Genomic DNA, 23,874 nt, shown 5'->3' with positions numbered 1-23,874 from the left:
AATTGAGACAGCAGTATACCTGCTTGTATGGCAAGATAGTCAAGATGTAATGTTAAGTTAGGGAATACTGCTTATATCATGATCCCACTGGGTTAAGAAATGCTTATAAATGGATATACAAATTTTGGAAGTATATGCAAGTAAATTTTTTTTTTTTGAGTCGGAGTCTTGCTCTGTCACCCAGGCTGGAGTTCAGTGGCGCAGTCTTGGCTCACTGCAAGCTCCGCCTCCCGGGTTCACACCATTCTCCTGCCTCAGCCTCTCGGAGTAGCTGGGACTACAGGCGCCCGCCACCACGCCCGGCTAATTTTTTGTATTTTTAGTAGAGACGGGGTTTCACTGTGGTCTCGATCTCCTGACCTCATGATCCACCCGCCTCGGCCTGCCAAAGTGCTGGGATTACAAGCGTGAGCCACCGCGCCCGGCCTGCAAGTAAATATTAACAATGATTTCTCTAGGGAGTAAGGTCACCAGAATGGGAGGGGTGTCAGTGGATTTGACCTTCATTTATCCTCTGCTTGAGAACGATTTTGTACACTGTGAGCTTTGACAGCCATAGAGGTATGCCACCTAGACCTCCCTTAAGAAAACCTGCTGTAAAATGGTGCAGCTGCTATGGAAAACAGCATGGAAGTTTCTCCAAAAATACAACTATGATATGATTCAGCAATACTACTTCTGGGTATTTATCAAAAAAAAACAAAACAAAACTTGAAATCAGGATCTTGGATATCTGCACTTCCGTGTTCATAGGCAGCACTATTCTTAGCCAAGGACTGGAAACAACCTAAAGTCTATTGACCAATGAATGGATTTAAAAAATGTAGTATATACACGCAATGGAATATTATTCAGCTTTAAAAAAGGAAATCCTGCAATACGCAACAACATAATAAACTTGAGGACATTATGCTAAGAGAATAAGCCAGTCCCAGGATAAATATTCCATGACTCCACTTATACGAGGTATCTAAAATAGTCAAACTTATAGAAACAGAGAGTAGAATGGTGGTTGCAGGAAATGGGAAGTTGCTAATCAATGGATATAACATTTCAATTATGCAAGATGAATTCTAGAGCTCTGCTGTACAGTATTGTGCCTGTAGATGACAATACTGCATTGTGCACTTAAAACTCAGTTGAGTAGAACTCATGTTAAGTGTTCTTGCCACAATAAAACAATGTTAATGCATACATAATGAAAATTATTTTTTAAATCATGTCAAAGAAAGAGAAAGAGGGAAGGAAGGAAGGAAAAGAAAAGAAAGAAAGAAAAAAGAAGAAGGAAGGAGAGAGGGAAGGAAGGAAGGAAGGGAGGCCTCTATGAGAAAAATAGTTCCCTGGCCAGCCTCCAGCTGCTGTTTTTTTTGTTGGGGGAGTGGGGATGGAGTCTTGCTCTGTTGCCCAGATTGGAGTGCAGTGGTACAATCTCAGCTCACTGCAACCTCCGCCTGCCAGGTTCAAGCGATTCTCCTGCTTCAGCTTCCTGAGTAGCTGGGGTTATAAGCATGAACCACCATGTTCGGCTAATTTTTTCTTTTGAGACAGAGTCTTGCTCTGTAGCCCAAGCTAGAGTGCAGAGATGCAACCTTGGCTCACTACAACCTCTGTCTCCCGGGTTCAAGTGATTCTTCTGCCTCAGCCTCCTGAGTAGCTGGGACTACAGGGGCAAGCCACCATGCCCAGCTAATTTTTCTATTTTTAGTAGAGACGGGGTTTCACTGTGTTGGCCAGGCTGGTCTCGAACTCCTGACCTCAGGTGATCTGCCTGCATCAGCCTCCCAAAGTGCTGAGATTACAGGCATGAGCCACTGCACCCAGCCATGCCCCGCTAATTTTTTGTATTTTTAGTAGAGACAGGGTTTCACCATGTTGGCCAGTCTGGTTCCAAACTCCTGACCTCAAGTGATCTTCCCGCCTTGGACTCTCAAAGTGCTAGGATTACAGGTGTGAGCCACCATGCACAGCCAGCTGCCGTTTTTGGATCCACCTCAGTTCTCACACTGAGGACACTTTCTGGTTTACTCCCACTCAGTGACTGCACACAGTAGGAGTACTAAGTCTGAGGTACATAATACACATCCACTGATTTAGTAAATGCATTTTTTCCCCTACTTCTATCAGGAAAAAGACTAGAAAAAGTTCACATCCATGTGGGACAGACAATATTTACTTAGTTTTGCCCCAAGAATAATGTTTGTTCCTTTGATGATAAAATGTGAATTATAGGCTGTTATAGTTTGGATATTTGTCCCCACCCAAATCTCATGTTGAATTGTAATCCCCAGTGCTGAATGTGGCGCCTGGCCAGAGGTGTTTGGATCATGGGGGCGGATCCCTCATAGCTCGGTACTGTCTTTTGAGTTCTCTCGAGATCTAGTCATTTAAAGTGTGTAGCACCTGCCCTTTGACCTTGTTCCTGCTTTCACCATGTGATGTGCGTGATTCCCCTTTGCCTTCTGCCGTGATTGGAAGTTTCCTGAGGCCTCCCCAGAAGCAGATGCTGCTATGCTTCCTGTACAGCCTGTAGAACCATGAGCCAATTAAACCTCTTTTCTTATAAACTACCCAGTCTCAGCTATTTCTGTATAGCAATCTAAGAGAAAATTGGCACCAGGGTGGGGAATTACTATAAAGATACCTGAAAATGTGGAAGTCATTTTGGAACTATGTAACAGGCAGAGGCCGAGTTTGGAAGGCTCAGAAAGAGACAGGAAGATGAGGGAAGGTTTAAAACTTCTTAGAGACTGGTTAAATGGTTGTGACCAAAATGCTGATAGTGATATGGACAGCGAGATCCAAGCTGCTGAGTCTCAGATGGAAATGAGGAAGAAAGTTGGAGCTTATATTTTAAAGGGAAGCAGAACATACAAGTTTGGAAATTTTGTAGCCTGCCCATGTGGCAAAGAAAGAAAAAGCTTTCTCAAAAGAGGAATCCAAAGCCGGGCGCGGTGGCTCACACCTGTAATCCCAGCACTTTGGGAGGCTGAGACGGGCGGATCACGAGGTCAGGAGATCAAGACCATCCTGGCTAACACGGTGAAACCCCGTCTCTACTAAAAATACAAAAAATTAGCCGGGCGTGGTGGCGGGCGCCTGTAGTCCCAGCTACTCGGGAGGCTGAGGCAGGAGAATGGCGTGAACCCGGGAGGCGGAGCTTGCAGTGAGCCGAGGTTGCGCCACCGCACTGCAGCCTGGGGGACAGAGCGAGACTCCGTCTCAAAAAAAAAAAAAAAAAAGAGGAATCCAAGCAGGCTGTGGAGCAACCACTTGCTAGAGATATTTGCATAACTAAAAAGGAGCCAGTGCTAACAGTCAAAGCAATGAAAAAAGGCCTTGAATACATTTCAGAGACCTATGCAGCAGCCCCTCCTATTGCAGGCCCTGAGACCTGGGAGGGAAGGATGATTTTCATGGGCCAGGCCCAGAGCTCCACTGCCCTGCACAGCCTTGGGACACTGCTCCCTACATCTCAGCAGCTCCAGCTCCAGCCAGGGTTCAAAGGGGCCCAAGTACAGCTTAAGCTACCACTTTGGATAATACAAGTTGTAAATGGCTTCCACATGGTGTTAAGCCTGCAGGTACAAAGATTGCAAGACTGGTGGGTTCTTGGCCGCCTCTGCCTAGATTTCAGAGGGTGTATGGAAAAGCCTGGGTGTTCAGGCAGAAACCTGCTGCAGCAGTGGAGCCCACATAGAGAACCTCTACTAGGGTAGTGCGGAGGGGCAATGTGGGATTGGAGGCCCCACATGGAGTCCTTTCTGGGGCATTGCCTTGTGGAGCTGTGAGAAGAGGCCACCATCCTCCAGACCCAAGAATGGTAGATGCACCTGCAACTTGCATCCTGAGCCTGAAAAGGCCACAGGCACTCAACAACCTGTGAGAGCACCTGAGAGGGGTGAACCCTGCAAAGACACAGGGGCAGAGCTGCCCAAGGCCTTGGGAGTCCATCCCTGGCAGCAGTGTGCCCTGGATATGGAATATGGAGTCTAAGATTTAATGACTGCCCTGCTAGGTTTTGAATTTGCGTGGGCTCCGTAACCCTTCTTTTGGCCTATTTCTCCCACTTGGAACAAAAATGTTTACCCAATACCCATACCCCCATTGTATCTTCAAAGTAAATAACTTGTTTTGATTTTACAGGCTCCTAGGTAGAAGGAACTCATTTCCACATAAGAATTTGGATTTGACACTTGGAACTTTTGAATGAATGCTGGAATGAGTTAAGACTTTGTGGGGACTGTTGGGAAGGCATAATTGTACTTTGTAATGTGAGGACGAGATTTGGGAGAGGCTGGGGTGGAATGATATAGTTTGCATATTTGTCTCTGCCCAAATCTCATGTTGAACTATAATCCCCAATGCTAAAGGTGGGGCCTTGTGGGAGGTGTTTGGGCTGTAGGCACAGATCCTGCATAGCTTGCTGCTGTCTTCATGACAGTGAGTTCTCTGGAGAGATCTGGTCATGTGTGTGGCATCTCCCCCCATTCACTCCCGCTTTCACCATGTGATGTACCTGCTCCGCCTTTGGCTTCCGCCCTGAAATGGAAGCTTCCTGAGGCCTCCCCAGAAGCAGATGCTGCTATGTTTCCTATAGGAACATGAGCCAATTAAATCTCTTTTCTTGTAAATTATCTCAGGTATTTATAGCAATGCAAGAATGGCCTAATACGTGGGCCATCTGGGCATTCCATAGAACATTGCATCAATGACATCATGCTAAATAAGCAAAATGAATATAAGGTAGCTAGCACACCGGAAGCCTTGCTGTGTGTTCCAGGTGAGAGAGAAACTCTACGTGGATTTGGTGATCTGCCATTCCTTTTTTTTTTAGATGGAGTTTTGCTCTTGTTGCCCAGGCTGGAGTGCAATGGTATGATCTCGGCTCACTGCAACCTCCGCCTCCCAGGTTCAAGCAACTCTCCTGCCTCAGCCTCCCGAGTAGCTGGGACTACAGGCGTGCGCCACCACGCCTGGCTGATTTTTGTATTTTTAGCAGAGATGGGGTTTCGCCATCTTGGCCAGGCTGGTCTCGAACTCCTGACCTCATGATCCACCCACCCTGGCCTCCCAAAGTGCTGGGATTACAGGCATGAGCCACCGCACCTGACCGGCATCTGCCATTCCTTTAAGGGTTCTAGGAGACCAGGGGTCATGGGCATGCTGGAATACTCTACAAAGTAAAGACACATTACTACATTTTGCATCACCTGCTACAAGGAAGCAAGCACTGTAACTCGGGTTCTCTAGGTTCAGAAAGCAAGACATTCCACCTAGAAAGACTACTCCAACCCACATAGTAAATGACATGAAAAAAATGTTAGGCTTGAGTAGGGCCTTAGAGCAAGAAAGGGCCGTTGAAAATTAAGATTCAGGCTATGATGCAAGCAGCCCTGCAAATTGGACATAATCTGACAAACTTTATGGTGTAAGAGGGTGTCAGTGGCAGGAAAAGACGCAATGCAATGTGGAGTTCACATCAGAAGCTCATGGAACTGTGGAGGGGCTACCCAAAGGTGTAAAGTGCATCTGTGTAGTGTTAAGGAGTAGAATTGTGCCACTCAGTTCTCCTGACAGCCACCAGCTACCAGCTGCCAGTCCTCCTGATCCGCGGCAGCACTCACATGAAAACCATGTGTTCTCCCCAGGCTGCTCCGGACTAGCAGTCAGGCCATCTCTGCCCGATCCGGGACTACTCTTAATGGCTAATCTGCTCTGAGATTCCTCATCAGGCTGGCAGAGTCTCAGAGCAGCTGAGGTTTGAGTTCTCTCTCTTCTGTCACATGCACATTGCATTCTGAAGGCCTTCCCTGCCTACTGGTCCCCTCCCTTGTATCCCTCACAGGCATTTCCCTCAGTACAGCTCTAGCGTATCTAGCGTCTCTGACTCCACCTTGGTGTCTGCCTTTTGGAGGATCTAAGGTGACACGACCATACATGCTTTAACAATGAACTTGTTAAACGATAATAATCAAGTGGAGATTTTTTTTTGAGACAGGGTCTTACTCTGTTAGCCAGGCTGGAGTGCAATGGCATGATCATGGCTCATCGCAGCCTTGATCTCCTGGGCTCAGGTGATCCTGCCACCTCAGCCTCCTGAGTAGCTGGGACAAGTGTACACCACCATGCTGGGCTCGTTTTTTGTAGACACAGGATTTTACCATGTTGCCCAGGCTGGTCTTGAACTCCTGGGCTCAAGTGAGCCACCCACCTCAGCCTACCAGTGTTGGCATCACAGGCGTGAGGCACCGCGCCCAGCTAAGGTTTTTCAAGCGATTCTCCTGCCTCAGCCTCCTGAGTAGCTGGGATTATGCGCCACCATGCCTGGCTAATTTTTGTATATATAATTTTTAGTAGAGATGGGGTTTCACCACGTTGGTCAGGCTGGTCTCGAACTCTTGACCCCAAGTGATCTGCCCACCTGGGCCTCCCAAAGTGCTGGATTACAGGCGTAGGCCACCATGCCCAGCACCATGCTAATTTATTATTATTTATTTTTATGACAGTCTTGCTCTGTCGCCCAGGCTGGAGTACAGTGGTGTGTTCTTGGCTCACTGCAACCTCTGCCTCCCGGGCTCAAGGGATTCTGCCTCAGCTTCCCAAGTAGCTGGAATTACAGGTGCCTGGTACCATGCCCCACTAATTTTTTGTATTTTTAGTAGAGACAGGGTTTCCAGGCCAGGCTGGTCTGGAACTCCTGACCTCAAGTGATCTGCCCGCCTCCCAAAGTGTTGGGATTGCAGGCATGAGCTACTGTGCCCGGCCATTAAATTTTAATAAGAAGATAGTTGCCATTGCGCTGCAATTGTCTACAGTATTCACATGCTGTACAGCCATGTAGCTTACAAGCAATAGGCTATACCATATAGCGTAGGTGTATAGTAGGCTGTACCATATAAGTGTAAGTACACTCTATGATGTACAGGGTGAAATTTTTAAAAAGTTTGCATTTCTTCAGAAATTAAAAAGTACAGCAACAACTATTCAGCATGGACAGATAAAAGTGTGATAAAAAGGACAGGGGAAAATCCATTGAATAGTGCTCACCTATGTGCCAAAAAGAGTAATCATTTTAGAAGGTATCATAGAAATCAGTCTGTTAAGAACCAAAGGACTCAAGAGCAAAAGGCGAAGAGTAGAAAAAAGGGAATGACATGTGGAGCTAGACATCAAGTCTAGATATCTGGACCAAAGTGAACTGATACAAAGAACAAGTCACACTGCATGCTATTTTATTTCCAGTGCATCGTGTCTTTATTTAGAAAACAGACGGAATCAAACAGGTTAGAGTTATTGCTTTCTTGTTCTGTATATTCATATTCTCCACTTTGAAAGAGCACATAGTCAAATCTATCTTCATCCATTCTGTTGATGGGGGTAAGCACAAAGGATCACTGGTTACTTCAAAAGAACCTAGAGGGGAAAAACACAACTTATTTAAATCACAGATTTTAAGTCTCTATAACCAGGATAAGAAAAAATAAAAATAAAGACAGAAAATCAACTAACATGACAATAAAACATTCTAAATTGATTAGACTACCAAAAACCACAGTTTTGTGTTACTATCATTCTTTGTCTTGGTGAGCTCAGTTAACAAAGATATACTCTGATTCTGACTTAGAAGACATTTAATGTTCTTATCATTAAAAAAACTATTCTAACTCCCTAGAAATTGTTCTCTCTAGTGAGTGAATAGTCATAAGTTCAATTTATAGGTCCATAATATATTCTACTTAAGATGCTGACACCAAAACAGCCAAAATGTTTTTCCTTTTCTAATCTGCAAGTTTTGTGACTTATTTTAGACAGCTTATTTAGTTAAGTACATTTTCCCAAAGTTGTTTTTTTTTTTTTTTTTTCTTTTGTCTAGAGACAGGGTCTTGCTTTGTTATCTAGGCTGGCCTCAAGTGATCCTCCCATCTTGGCCTCCCAAAATGCTGGGATTACAGACAAGAGCCACAGTGCCCAGCCTCCCAGGAATTAATTTAAACTGCACTATAGAAATAACATATTTTACAACAAACAAAACAAAACAACCCCATTTAAGACACTGAATATTCATAACTTTAAAAATATAATTGTGCTGGCTGTGGTGGCTCACGCCTGTAATCCCAGCACTTTGGGAGGCTGGGGCAGGCAGATTACAAGGTTAGGAGTTCAAGACCAGCCTGACCAACATGGTGAAACCCTGCCTCTAGTAAGAATACAAAAATTAACTGGGCGTGATGGCGCGCACCTGTAATCCCAGCTACTCAGGAGGCTGAGGCAGGAGAACTGCTTGAACCCAGGAAGCAAAGGTTGCAGTGAGCCGAAATTGGGCCACTGCACTCCAGCCTGGGCAACAGAGCAAGACTCTGTCTCAAAAAAAATGTGTGTGTGTGTGTGTGTGTGTGTGTATATATATATATATATATATATATACACCACAAAAATGTCTCCATACTATTTACTCCTTAGCAATCCTATAATAGACAATTATGCTGCATTTTAGTCAGAAAAATTATACCAAAAGAAAAAAATCTAACAAAAATTCCTTATAGAACACACAAAACAAAATTATTGTGCCAATATGCCTAGACAAACAAAATTCAAGTTAAATGCTCTCTCGTGTTCCAGGTTAACTTAAAAATAAATTACAGGGCCGGGCGCGGTGGCTCATGCTTGTAATCCCAGCACTTTGGGAGGCCGAGGCGGGCGGATCACGAGGTCAGGAGATCGAGACCACGCTGAAACCCCGTCTCTACTAAAAATACAAAAAAATTAGCCAGGCGTGGTGGTGGGCGCCTGTAGTCTCAGCTACCAGAGAGGCTGAGGCAGGAGAATGGCGTGAACCCGGGAGGCAGAGCTTGCAGTGAGCCGAGATTGCGCAACTGCACTCCAGCCTGGGCGACAGAGCAAGACTCCGTCTCAAAAAAAAAACAAAAAATAAATTACAGAAAACAATTTTTGATTCAGATTAAAACTCAAGTTTATCACTTTCTTTCAGTTCTAAAGCATTAACATTTTTATATAGTAATCAAAATTACTGTTCTGTCACCCAGGCTCAAGTACAGTAGAGAAAGAGTGAGACCCTGTCTCAAGGAAAAAGAAGCTGAAATAAGATAAGAACCATATGCCTTTCATTTCTATCCAACTGATCATACACAGCTTGGCTGCCAGAAACAACAGATACTATAGTTAAATAAGTAGTTGGGTGAATAAACAGGTCTGCATCTTACAAATTTAATTGAAATTTATATTCTTTAATTCTAGAGAACTTCAAAGTATCATTTAATTTATTTCTATTCAGTCTAGTCAAATTCTAATAAAGAATGCAAATGAAAAGTGGGGAGAGAGGGAGGAAAAGAAAGACAGACATGCACACTCTCTTAGGAAAAACAGGCAGGCAGAGATGGAAAATGGCAACATCGGATAATTAAAATTCAGGACTGAATGTGAGAGAAAGCAGCTTACAGATAGACTTGGATAAGGGAGAGGCACAACGACAGGGAGAGATAGAGGAACAGGGGAAAAGCCCAGCCAGATAAGCAAGAGAGAAAGGTGAACAGGCAGGGTGGAACATGGCACAGTGGCAAAGAAATGGGTCTTGACCTAGAGACAGCCAGCTGGAAGAGATCATGCCACCCCCAATAATTTTTTTCCAATTATACTCTCTTGTTATCTCCCAAAGCTCACACTAAAAAGGGAAGAATCTCTTAGTTTTTTTTTTATTTGAGATGGAGTTTTGTTCTTGTTGCCCAGGCTGGAGTGCAGTGACGTGATCTCCACTCACTGCAACCTCTGCCTCCTGGGTTTCAAGTGATTCTCCTGCCTCAGCCTCCCGAGTAGCTGGGATTACAAGTGCCCGCCACCACGTCCAGCTTATTTTTGTATTTTTAGTAGAGATGGGGTTTCTCCATGTTGGCCAGGCTAGTTTTGAACTCCTGACCTCAGGTGATCCACTCACCTCAGTCTCCCCAAAGTGTTAGGATTACAGGCGTGAGCCACAGTGCATGGCCAGAACCTTTTATTTGTATAAAATGATTAACAATGCATATTTTATTTATCTTGCAAATTAAAATTCAGATTTACTGTCAGCGTAATTTTGCCATAAAGGTCACATATACCAACATACTGAGGAGAAAATCCTAATTTTACATACTATTAGTTATTCAAAGTAAAGAATGACAGTTTACCAGTGAGGTCAAATTCAACGTAAGGTGAGGACCTACAGGCATTTATGATTACATGCCATAGTACCAAATCATATAATTTATATAACATTGCTATCAGACTAAAAACACATTCTTAAAGATAACTTACCATTTAGAGTCAAAATGCAGGAATCTTAGTCCTGTTTCCATTTTTGTCCCCCTTGCTTCACTTGGTATATGTCATGCTCTATCTCTTCTCCTATGCAGACTTTAAGTCAGTAGCCATCAATCTGAAGAATTCCTTCCTCTGCTGCCACCTACCAGTTTAGTTGTCTGCTGCAGCAGAAGGGTATATAGAAAGAGTTCTTGCTTACCATTCAGATTAAATAAGAAGAAATTCCTTTGTTTAACATTTCGTATTTTGTATATACAAAAACTTCTTAATGTTTCTCCAAGACCTTCCCTCCGAAAATAAAAAACAAAAATCTCAATCACAGAAAATCAAACACTGTATGATCAATGTTCATGCTAAGCTGGGAAAATTTCCCAAAAAAGCAGAAAGAAAGTGGTAAGATTCAGCCACTCAGCAGCTGCCACCTCAAGAAGACATTTTCTTATCTGTTTCCTTCTTTACCTACCCCTACAATCTATGAACAAATACCATAACTTAAAAATTTAAGTAGGTAGTCTACAACTCCTACAAATTTTAAGTTCAGAGACTACCCAAAGAACTGTGGAAGATGCAGCAATATAAAAGTTTTTTAAAGTAATTCTAGAAACTAAGGGTGTTAGGTGCTTTACCTGCTTGAGTTTTCAATGTTCTGGACTGCTTATTGCCCAATGGCTCTGAATACATTAAAACACGAACACATACGCCACCTACATTTAAAATAGGGTAGCATTTGTATGCCCATATAAGCAGTGGGTATATTTTTTGCAAAAGAGTAATAAATTCATTAAGTCTTTTAAAAAGGACTGACCATAAATGCACATTTCCTCAAACCGTATACATACATAAAAGAATTAGGGGAAAAGGGGAGACAGAATGACAAATGTAATAGCAGTTGTAGAACTGGGGATTAACACAGCACAAACGTCTTCTGTTTGTTCAAATCCTGAGATTCATTTCTATTCCCATTCTTTTTGTCATCTAGGTCTATGTTTCAAATTTATTCTACATTAGCTATTAAGGGGACAGTCTCCGGTAATGAACTAGAAATAGCAGTAATGGCTTGTTTTTGTTCCACCCTCCCACTGCCTTCATCAAGATAAAAATATGTAGTTTTGCCAACTTTAAAAAATCAGGAAATAAAACAAACACTGACATAAGCACCAAAGACTAGTCAACAGTGGCACTGAAGTGACATTGCTTCTACTTTCTCATTCCTTCCCCCAATCTCAAACCCCACCCTTTGACCTCTGTATATGGGATGAGCCTGAGCAGGAGAGTTGGTGATGTCAGGACTGCGCCGTTCCCACGGATGCTCCTAGAGGCCTGCTGTGCTTCTGGGAACTGAGGCACAGGGATGTCTGTCTGACTGAAACCTAAAACAACAACAGTTCACCCCACCCCTCATGTTCCCAAACCCCACAATAGCAGCCAGGTATATATGCTATATAAGGCTCACCTAATAAGTTTGAATATGGTAAAATCTAAAAGCAAGATCATTCTTAACAAGTCAGTGGTATTCAAACAGGCAGCTGACCGGAGGTTGTTTAACTCTCCATGCCTTATACAATCACATAGTCTGTATGCTCTAATGTTAGCCATTCTTATCAGCAAGAGTACAAGGCTCTCCTGAATGAGCCTTTTTTTTTTTTTTTTTTTTTTTTTTTTTTTTTAAGTATACATCACAAATTCTTCCATGAGTGCAGCTGGAATCCCTCTGTTAGTAAATTCCAATTCAACAGATAAGTATTTGTCTTAAGATGCTTAAAGGGAATGACTGTCCTTGTAAGAGTCAACTGAAGCACAGAACAGGTTAATCACTTATCACATGTCTTCCTTCAGCTACAAGAAATGGCATTACAAGCCAAGACTTCCTATTCACTAACTAGTGACTTGCTGGACATATAGCCTCTTTGGATAGTACGTCCAAAGCCACAGGATGAAATTATGCAGAAGTATATCTTGAAAAGGTCCTGATTACTTTCACTAAAATTCTACCAATTAGAAAGATGACAATATCCCAAAATAATTAAAGCTCAGAGCTAAAACTTTAGGAATTATAGGAGAAAGGAAGAATGGGTAGGTAGACTGGGGTAAAGACAGAGGAGAGGATAGATTAGTTTATTACCTAACGGAAAGGCTATTAAAATGGATGAGTTGTAGTCCTATCCCTGACATTTTATGTCCTTAGTTAACGTGCTTAGCCATCTTGTGCTTCAGAAATGTCCTCCTATCTGTTCAAACCTGTAATTTTTGGAGGTTTAAACCATGATTTTCTGATAATCTCAAACTGCTCACATCTCCTTGTTAGAACTAGTATCTTAGAAATGCCAAAACGATTAGTTCTGAAATCACATTGCTCCTAAAAGAACTAAATTTTTTTGTATGATCTTCATCTTATTATTCCCTTTCACTTTTATAATGTCACAGAGAGAAGCACTAAGGTAAAATGAATGCTATGTTGAGTTTTTACCATATATATAACCTAGAACCTAATTTTACCTTTCAAAACTCTAGTTTTCCATACCTGTCAACTCCTAATTGATGTCTTTATACTGTGAGCTCACTGTGTATTCGGAACACCAACCCCTGAAAAAGCTTAAGCCAGAGTAGCACAATGGAAGAAACAAACAAACCCAAAACAAAAACAAAGCCAAAAAATTCACACTCTTCAATACTTAATTATAGATATATATGCAAGAAATGGAGCCATCTAAATGGCTAAACAAAATTCCCGAGAAAGCCTTGAGTATATCGTAACCAAGTCAAACTTTACCCCCAAAAGCTCTTCTTTAATCATATTATTTGCTAGATATATTTATGCATTATTTTTAAGTGAGAATTATGACAAACCCATGGTTACTTTTTAAAGTACGTAAAGAAAGGAAGTTTTAAAAAAAGAAAGTTAGCCTAGTGATGGAAAGAAAGGAGAAAGAGTTAAATTACCTGCAGGCAGACTGGGGCTGTGCCTGAATCCAAACCGGTGCATTTACCGTTCATTATACAGCTGCATTATTGGGGGAAGGGGAGTTTAGAAGGGCACTGACCCCGAAAGTTCTCAATACTTCTCACTCATCATCAGGAAGGGGGAAGAAGGAAAGTTTGTTCTCTGGGTATTTGTTTGTTTGTTTGTATTTGTTTTTTTGGCTCCTGAAAAGGCTGGTAAAGAACAGTAACAGTGCAAGCAGTTAGAATATTTCTTTAAAAACAATGTAAAAAATGCAAAACATTAAGGATCTTCAAAGGCCAAACTTTCGTTAATATAGAAATAATTTTCACTAGAGTTAGGCAGCCACCCCAAAACAGCATGGCAAAATGGCATTGGTAATAAAGGAAATAAAATACCACACAAAAATCCAAAACAAAACTAAAAACATTTCAAATTAAACCTGGAAGACTAGAAGATTCCAACAGCAGATTTCTGTCCACTACTGAAACATTCCAAAATCCAAGCTCCAAAGGTGCCTAAATGTATTTTAAATGAAACTTTTTGTTTTTTTAAGAAAAAAAAAAAAAGCAAGCAAGCAGTCAGTGAACCTGGTTATAAATCCTGCAATATATTACATTTTTAAAAATCCTAGTACAACAAAAACAAATCTTAAATAAAATTGAACAAACAAACAAATAAAAACAGTAGCAGCAGTGGTTACCTGTCTGAGCACCTACATTTTCTTAGGAGGGGATCGTGTCTCACCAGCCAAATAGCCCATAAACCTTCTCAAAAAAAGTGAGCCAGGAGAAAAGTATGACACAAGATTTGATTTCACAATGTCTCTAAGCCCCATAAGCCCCAAACTGGGGATTCACTGAATGAAGCAAATTTGCTTCTCCATTGCTTTCTTCTCGAGAAAAAGATGATTTTCAAAGTCAATGCCTTCAATATCTTCTCAAAGTCTGATAATGTGCTCGATGAATGCCAAGTCTCTTGTTGGGTTTTTCTACTGTTCCAGGATAGTTTTCTTATTGATAACATATACAGAAAGATTTCAGTGTTCATTGGTGAAAAGCCAGCAGAAATGACCAATCAATTATAGGCACCAAAAAAGAAAAAAACTATTAAAAATTTTAAATAGAATAGTTCATACTTATATGTTTAGATATATAAAGTCCAGTTTTCATCATGGGTGACATAAAAACAATATCAGAAATAATTATTTTTGAAATACAATTTAGAATTACAATTTTAACAATATACAAAAATTTTACAATTCAGATTTTATCATTACACATATTCGATATATACATTTTATCTCATAATAGCAATGAAGATTATACAAAAGTTATTAAACAATTATGAAAATAAATTTAACCTAAATATCTGCTGCTGTTTCCTTAGGGTACTTCCAGAATGATTTGCTCTTATTCTTTACCTTCATCTTGAAGGAATTCAAGATATCCATGTTTTTTAAAATCTAAGATAACTACTGCTCTTTTCATTCTAACATGTGAGTGTACGTTTTAATATCATGTGAATGCATAATAGTGAATAAAGCTAATGAACTAATTTCACATATTTCCTATAATATAGTTGGTTAATTTGGTATAAGTTAAGAAAAGACTAACTACATTTTTCCTGATGCCTTACCCCACCAACACAAACATCAACTTTTCATTGAATAAAGAGGTTGTTTTTAAATGTATTAATCTACATACTTGTGATATATAACTATTCAAAGTGTATGTGTCATAACACACATGGCAACCAGATGGTCTCTACATGAACATATGAATGATGATTTAATTAAGCAGTTCTTTCTTCCTCATTTTCTCTATACCAAATAGTATGCATCCTCCACAGTATGGTCATTCAGCGAAAGAAGTACCAAGTATTTCTTTCTGTTAATGAGTCAGAGGTACTAACATATGTATGAGTCCCCCATTTACCCTGTGCAAGATAAGTTCTTTTAAATGCAATTAGAATATCCTAAGATAAATTACAAACTCCTCTTATGTATCCTTTTCTCTGAGGTGAAATGAGACACTGCACAGATGAGAGGTACTATTCTGTTCATCAACAATCAACCTTTCACTCAATTTTAATATTATTTAATTCTATGGAAAAAACAAATTTTATTACATTCCTTTTTAAAACGGGGGAAAAACTGTACAAGTAAGCATGATCAAACCTCTGTTATAGCTGGTTAATACTGATCTTTTATTATTGCCTCGAAGTCTCTCTAGTAGTGTCCAAGAAATTTTATGTTTAACGTCCATCTGAAGGAAAATAGCACTGGAGAGGCAAGAAAGGGCTTGGGTAAAAGCTTCAGAGGATTTGTAGGGAGATGGAAAACTTGCTGTTTAAAAAATTACGTTGGGCTCTGCAGCATCTCCATTTCTTAACATACCATCCAAACCCATCAATGGGATTAGTTTTACCCATGTTTTAAAGGCTCATATTATATGCAGTTTGGGGGCTTTTATAAATTCTGCAAGTAAAGGAATATAAAGAGTGGACAGTATTGAAGGCTTAAGAGTAGGGCTATAAGAGACTCAATACTACTAAATAAGTCCCCAAACAAAAACATCCAACCCACCCCCAATCCCAAATCCTATATGTAAAAAGAGAAAATGCATAGCCAGAAGCATTAAAGAAAAGCATGTAGCCTTGAATAAACTGTACACTGAACAGGCTAGAAACAAAAAGAAAAAAACAAACAACGTACATACACACAAAAAGGCCTAAAAAAGCATCTATTCACCCTATGTTTTAAGGTGAATACCTCCTACCCCAGTGGAGTCTACTTATGAAAACAACTCATCTGTTTTTTAAAGTCAAAAACTCTGTTTCCCATCATGCTCCATTTTCTAAATTATTCTTTTTGATTAGTTGATGTAAACAAAAAGCAAAACACATACACATGCATGCGTGCACACACATACATATATACTCCCTCGTAAAATGTGAAAAATGCAAATATATAATACTGGCATTCGAAATCACTTCAGCTTTATACTTAGAACTCATAGGCTCTTGATTTGCCCCCAAAAATATTTTTCCTTGTCCTTAAATGCCCAACCACCAAAACAAAAAGGGAAAAAATAAAAGGCTTTAAATGCACATGTTTCAAGTCAGTGTCTTGTTAACAAAAAAGGTAGCATTTTCTTCACTTTGGCCATTGTTATAGATGCAGGCATAGAGCAGGAAATATTAGACTAGCATGTATTAAAAAAAAAAAAGCAACATTAACAGAGCACATCTTTCAAAAAAGACTAAAACACTAACAAATACAAGTCAATGCACATATTTTAAACTAGTGTAATTTTATCTACATTGAATAAATGTTATTTTGTATACCGGACATTGCAATACTGTTCATTTCCATTTCATCATGCAAACATGCCAATTTTGTCATTAAGAAGCCTTTATTGGGTTATATTCAATTTGACCCTCCCACCAAATTAAGGGGGAAAAAGCAAAATAAGAAATCCCAGTAAAAGAGCCCCTAAAGATTTCATAAACTACAAACTAAAGGCAGATAAGGAAATGGCAGAATTTTCAGAGCTGTGTAACACAAAAATTCCTGTAATTTAAGCAGGTGTTTTCCTAACCAATGACAAATCTTCCAACACAATGTGAAGTTATGCTACTTGGATATTTGTAGCAAAACCATTTTTTTTTGTACAAAAACAAAAGCAAGGGACCATAAAAAAAAAGCATTTGTTCCTCATGGCCTATGAGCATACAAATTTTTTAGCAATTTAAAAGGGTAACTATGAGAGCCTGACATTTTTCTATACCCCACCTATTCTGCCTCTCTATTTGTAGGATTTGTAAATGAAGTAACATCTTACTAGCAGAGGTCTCATCTATCTCCCACTCTCTCCAACTAATCCTACTAATTTTTTCTCATATTCCTGAGCATCCTCCATGAACAGCATTGCAAGTTGGTTTTAAAAATAGAAAAGAAAAAAGAAAGTTTTACAAGGGTTTTGTTGGTTAATTACCAGTGGAGTCAGTCCACCAGTAGTTTGATTTCATTGGCTAGCAGCTGGTTCATGTTGAACAGGCCCCCTGGGAGCTTGGTGAGCAGCTCTCGCTCCGTGCTTTCAGGGTCGCTGTCAACAGAGCTGGAACTTGCACTCATGTTGTCAACAGCAGTGCTGGCTGGGGGACCCAGCTCCGGCTCACTAGTCTCACTGGCAGTGGACACCACGGAGAGCAGGGACATACGCCGGGTGAGCCGGCCAGAGGGTAGAAGGGAGGCGGCATAGTCTGCTATGATACCAGCTACATCTAGATTACAAGCCTTATCAAAGGCGATGAAACCTACATTTGCATTGGCCTCACAGACGCAGAAGGAGCCGTCGTCTTTCATCAACAGGTCAATGCCACACACATCCATCCCCAGGATATTAGACACCTGGATGGCTAGCTGCTTCCCTTGTTCACTCAATGAGCACATCATCCCCACACCACCTGGCAAGAGAAACAAGACAGGAAATTAACAAAATCATAAACTTTTGAAATAAAATTAAAGTTGGCCTCCAAGGCTAAGCCTTTCTTCTAAATTAATAGCACAAACAAAGGTGTTATTCTAGTGTAAAATTAGGACTTCTAAGTCTAGATTTCCTTAATTAGGAATCCTCTCCCTATCCAGTCTCCCAGGAATTGATGATTTCATAAGGTGTCAATATTTTTTCCAAGTCTATCTTACTTGCAATAATATAAACCAAGTATAGGGGAAGTTCAGCATAAATTAGACCACTTTATAGATGGCAAAAGTGTTATTGGTTTTTGATTTATAAAAATAATAAAAATGCATAACAGAACCGAGGATGGGGTGAAATCTGGGAAAGTGGTGGTGACCTGAACACAGTTCTCTTCCTCTACAGCCCCCACTTCAACCTAGCTGTCATTCCTAAGCCAAAAGGCTTCTGGGTTATAAGGTAGCTGGCTGAAGTGAAATCTTTGGCCTTGCCAAAAGGAAGGAAGAGAAAGGAAGTAGAACTTGATTTTCTCACTTGGCAAATGGAGTGAAGTGCCATATGTACAAACTTTCTTTTCATTAACAAACAACTCACAATTACGTAAAAAGTGTGATTTATGCCCTACAGAAAGCCCTCAGAGTCTACCTCCCTATCCCGGCGTCCCCCCAGCTTCTTCCCCAACTAATAAGGACCCAAAAGGAGATAGACAAGGGGTAAACAATGAACCAAAGAGTGCCAATATTTCCCGATTATGCCCCCTCCAAGCAGAGGGAGGAGGAGAATTTGGCCCAGTCAGAGTGCACGTACCTTTTTCTCTCTCAGACTTGAAGCAAATTAAAATAGACCGGGGCAAATTCTCAGATAACCCTGATGGCTATACTGGTGTTTTACAAGGGTTAGGACAATCCTTTGATATGACATGGAGAGATATAATGTTACCGCTAAATCAGACACTAACACCAAATGAGAGAAGTGCCACCATAACTGTAGCCTGAGAGTTTGGCAATCTCTGGTATCTCAGTCAGGTCAATGATAGGATGACAACAGAGGAAAGAACAATTCCCCAAGGCCAGCAGGCAGTTCCCAGTGTAGACCCTCACTGGGACGCAGAATCAGAACATGGAGATTGGTGCTGCAGACATTTGCTAACTTGCATGCTAGAAGGACTAAGGAAAACTAGGAAAAAGCCTATAAATTATTCAATGATGTCCGCTATAACACAGGGAAAGGAAGAAAATCCTACTGCCTTTCTGGAGAGACTAAGGGAGGCACTGAGGAAGCATACCTCCCTGTCACTTGGCTATTAAAGGCCAACTAATCTTAAATGATAAGTTTATCACTCAGTCAGCTGCAGACATTAGAAAAAAACTTTAAAAGTCTGCCTTAGGCCCTGAGCAAAACTTAGAAACCCTATTGAACTTGGCAACCTCGGTTTTTTATAATAGAAATCAAGAGGAGCAGGCGGAATGGGACAAACGAGATAAGAAAAAGGCCACTGCTTTAGTCACGGCGCTCAGGCAAGTGGACTTTGGAGGCTCTGGAACAGAAAGGCTGGGCAAATCCAATGCCTAACAGGGCTTGCTTCCAGTGTGGTCTACAAGGACACTTTAAAAAAGATTGTCCAAATAGAAATAAGCCGCCCCCTCGTCCATGCCCTTTATGTCAAGGGAATCACTGGAAGGCCCACTGCCCCAGGGGACGAAGGTCCTCTGAGTCAGAAGCCACTATCAGATGATCCAGCAGCAGGACTGAGGGTGCCCGGGGCAAGTGCCAGCCCATGCCATCACCCTCACGGAGCCCCGGGTATGCTTGACCATTGAGGGCCAGGAGGTTAACTGTCTCCTGGACACTGGCACAGCCTTCTCAGTCTTACTCTCCTGTCCCAGACAACTGTCCTCCAGATCTGTCACTATCCGAGGGGTCCTAGGACAGCCAGTCACTAGATACTTCTCCCAGCCACTAAGCTGTGACTGGGGAACTTTACTCTTTTCATATGCTTTTCTAATTATCACTGAAAGCCCCACTCCCTTGTTAGGGAGAGACATTCTAGCAAAAGCAGGGGTCATTATACACCTGAATATACGAAAAGGAACACCCGTTTATTGTCCCCTACTTGAGGAAGGAATTAATCCTGAAGTCTGGGCAACAGAAGGACAGTATGGACAAGCGAAGAATGCCTGTCCCATTCAAGTTAAAGGATTCTGCTTCCTTTCCCTGCCAAAGGCAGTACCCCCCTTAGACCCGAGGCCCAACAAGGACTCCAAAAGACTGTTAAGGACCTAAAGCCCAAGGCCTAGTAAAAGCACGCAGTAGCCCCTACAATCCTCCAATTTTAGGAGTACAGAAACCCAACGGACAGTGGAGGTTAGTACAAGATCTCAGGATTATCAATGAGGCTGTTGTCCCTCTATACCCAGCTATACCTAATCCTTACACTCTGCTTTCCTAAATGCCAGAGGAAGCAGAGTGGTTTACAGTCTGGACCTTAAGGATGCCTTTTTCTGTATCCCTGTACATTCTGTCAATTCTTGTTTGCCTTTGAAGATCCTTCGAACCCAACATCTCAACTCACCTGGACTGTTTTACCTCAAGGGTTCAGGGATAGCCCCCATCTATTTGGCCAGGCATTAGCCCAAGACTTGAGCCAGTTCTCATACCTGGACACTCTTGTCCTTTGGTACGTGGATAATTTACTTTTAGTCGCCTGTTCAGAAACCTTGTGTCATCAAGCCACCCAAGCGCTTTTAAACTTCCTCGCCACCTGTGGCTACAAGGTTTCCAAACCAAAGGCTCAGCTCTGCTCACAGCAGCTTAAATACTTAGGGCTAAAATTATCCAAAAGCACCAGGGCCCCCAGCGAGGAACGTATCCAGCCTATACTGGCTTATCCTTATCCCAAAACCCTAAAGCAACTAAGAGGGTTCCTTGGCATAACAGGCTTCTGCTGAATATGGATTCCCAGGTATGGCGAAATAGCCAGGCCATTATATACACTAATTAAGGAAACTCAGAAAGCCAATACCCATTTAGTCAGATGTATGCCTAAAGCAAAAGCTGCTTTCCAGGCCCTAAAGAAGGCCCTAACCCAAGCCCCAGTGTTAAGCTTGCCAACAGGCCAAGACTTTATATGTCACAGAAAAAAACAGGAATAGCTCTAGGAGTCCTTACACAGGTCCGAGGGACCAGCTTGCAACCTGTGGCATACCTGGGTAAGGAAATTGATGTAGTGGCAAAGGGTTGGCCTCATTGTTTATGGGTAGTGGCAGCAGTAGCAGTCTTAGGATCTGACGCAGTTAAAATAATACAGGGAAGAGATCTTACTGTGTGGACATCTCATAATGTAAACAGCATACTCACTGTTAAAAGAGACTTGTGGCTGTCAGACAACTGTTTGCTTAAATATCAGGCTCTATTAAAGAGCCAGTACTGCAACTGTGCACTTGTGCAACTCTTAATCCAGCCACATTTCTTCCAGACAATAAAAAAAAGATAGACCATAACTGTCAACAGGTGATTGCTCACACCTACGCTGCTTAAGGGGACCTTCTAGAGGTTCCCTTGACTGATCCCGACCTCAACTTGTATACTGATGGAAGTTCCTTTGTAGAAAAAGGACTTCGAAAAGCAGGGTATGCAGTGCTCAGTGATAATGGAATACTTGAAAGTAACCCCCTTGGCCGGGCACGGTGGCTCACGCCTGTAATCCCAGGACTTTGGGAGGCCAAGGTGGGCGGATCACAAGGTCAGGAGATCAAGACCATCCTGGCTAACGCGATGAAATCTCGTCTCTACTAAAAATACAAAAAATTAGCCGGGCGTGGTGGCAGGCGCCTGTAGTCCTAGCTACTCGGGAGGCTGAGGCAGGAGAATGGCGTGAACCCGGGAGGCAGAGCTTGCAGTGAGCAGAGATCGCACCACGGCACTCCAGCCTGGGTGACAGAGTGAGACTCCGTCTCAAAAAAAAAAAAGAAAGTAACCCCCTCACTCCAGGAACTAGTGCTCAGCTGGCAGAACTAACAGATCTCACTTGGGCACTAGAATTAGAAGGAAAAAAGGTAAACATATATACAGACTCTAATATGCTTACCTAGTCCTCCATGCCCACGCAGCAATATGGAGAGAAAGGGAATTCCTAACTTCCAAGGAACACCTATCAAACATCAGGAAGCCATTAGGAGATTATTCTTGGCTGTACAGAAACCTAAAGAGATGGCAGTCTTACACTGCCAGGGTCATCAGAAGGAAAAGGAAAGAGAAATAGAAGGGAACCACCAAGCGGATATTGAAGCCAAAAGAGCCGCAAGGCAGGACCCTCCATTAGAAATACTTATAGAAGGACCCTAGCATGGGGTAATCCCCTCCAGGAAACCAAGCCCCAGTACTCAGAAGAAGAAACAGAATGGGGAACCTCATGAGGACGTAGTTTCCTCCCCTCAGGATGGCTAGCCGCCAAAGAAGGAAAAATACTTTAGCCTGCAGCTAACCAATGGAAATTACTTAAAACCCTTCACCAAACCTTTCACTCTCACTGCATCTCCTCCTTGCCGCTGTACTACCAGTAGCTCCCCTTACCAAGAGCTTCTACGGAGAATGCGGCTTCCCGGAAACATTGACGCCCCGTCGTAGTTTTTCTAAAGGAAACCCCACTTTCACCGCCCACACCCATTTGCCGCTGCACTTCAGGTCATACACTTCAATTCCTGTATCTTTAACCTCCTTGTTAAGTTTGTCTGTTCTAGAATCAAAGCTGTAAAACTACAAATGGTTCTTCAAATGTGGCCCCAGATGCAGTCCATGACTAAGATCTATCGCAGACCCCTGGACAGGCCTGCTAGCCCATGCACCAATGTTAATGACATCGAAGGCAGCCCTCCCAAGGAAATCTCGACTGCATGACCCCTACTATACCCCAATTCAGCAGGAAGCAGTTAAAAGTGGTCGTCAGCCAACCTCCCCAACAGCACTTGGGTTTTCCTGTTGAGAGGGGGGACTGAGAGACAGGACTAGCTGGATTTCCTAGGCCGACTAAGAATTCCTAAGCCTAGCTGGGAAAGGTGACTGCACTCACCTTTAAACATGGGGCTTGTAACTCAGCTCACACTGACCAATCAGGTAGTAAAGAGGGCTCACTAAAATACAAATTAGGCTAAAGCAGGAGGTAAAGAAATAGTCAAATCATATATCGCCTAAGAGCACAGGGGGAGGGGCAATGATCAGTATATAAACCCCACGCATTTGAGCAGGGAGCGACAACCCCCTTTGGGTCCCCTCCCATTTTATGGGAGCTCTGTTTTTGCTCTATTAAATCTTGCAACTGAAACAAAAAAAAATCTAAATAAAATATGACAAAAACAAATTTGGTAATTTTTGAAAGAACAGTAAGCTATCCAAAGAAGGTTTATTTTTAAAATGCAAAGGACAATTAAGAAAAAAAAAATTTTTTTTTTTTGAGACCTCCCCCTCACCCTCTCCTCTCAACCACCTAAGTTAACTGGATTTACAGGCATGTGCCAGCATGCCAAGCTAATTTTTGTATTTTTTGTAGAGATAGTTTAGCCATGTTGCCCAGGCTGCTCTCGAACTCCCGAGCTCAAGGCCCACCTTGGCCTCCCAAAGTGCTGGGATTACAGGCATGAGCCACTGCACCCGGCCAGAAAAATTATTTTTAATCTAAAATGTATCAACATAATCCATCACACCAAGAAATTAAAGGTCTTAAGGATCCTTATTAGGATAGCTAAATAAAACTGAGCTGTGAACCTTTCTGGTCCTAAATTAAAGATGCCGAGATGGCACAGCAAAAGAAACCACCATCAGAGTGAACAGGCAACCTACAGAATGGGAAAAATTTTTGCAATCAACTCATCTCACAAAGGGCTAACATCCAGAATCTACAAAGAACTCAAACAAATTTACAAGAAAAAAACAACCCCATCAAAAAGTGGGTGAAGGATATGAACAGACACTTCTCAAAGAAGTCATTTATGCAACCAACAGACACATGAAAAAATGCTCATCATCACTGGCCATCAGAGAAATGCAAATCAAACCCACAATGAGATACTATCTCACACCAGTTAGCATGGCAATCATTAAAAAGTCAGGAAACAACAGGTGCTGGAGAGGATGTGGAGAAATAGG

At 41.8% G+C, this 23,874-nt stretch overlaps 1 protein-coding gene across 14 annotated transcripts in view; it reads right to left on the bottom strand.

The window, feature by feature from the left end:
• Positions 1-10,309: 10,309 nt before the first annotated feature.
• Positions 10,310-23,874, bottom strand: part of RIMKLB (ribosomal modification protein rimK like family member B) — a 63,610-nt gene continuing 50,045 nt past the window's right edge. For 6 of the 14 annotated variants that reach the window (XR_004249126.2, XR_004249128.2, XR_004249130.2 and 3 more), the window contains 2 exons: positions 13,252-17,722; positions 10,310-11,015 (listed from right to left, as the gene is read on the bottom strand). Coding sequence is in view for 1 of the 14 variants with exons in the window: in XM_032159558.2 (XP_032015449.1) it covers positions 17,259-17,722 (464 nt within the window). In the remaining 13 variants the exon portion in view is untranslated. Of the gene's footprint in view, positions 11,016-13,251; positions 17,723-23,874 lie in introns of those variants that run through there. The other 8 variants (XR_004249133.2, XR_004249135.2, XR_009214552.1 and 5 more) reach the window with 8 other exon arrangements.

This window comes from Hylobates moloch, unplaced genomic scaffold (genome assembly GCF_009828535.3).
Source record: "Hylobates moloch isolate HMO894 unplaced genomic scaffold, HMol_V3 SCAFFOLD_8, whole genome shotgun sequence".
NCBI classification, from domain to species: domain Eukaryota; kingdom Metazoa; phylum Chordata; class Mammalia; order Primates; family Hylobatidae; genus Hylobates; species Hylobates moloch.
Note: the sequence above shows the minus strand (reverse complement) of the source record. Positions and strands in the feature narration are given on the sequence as shown.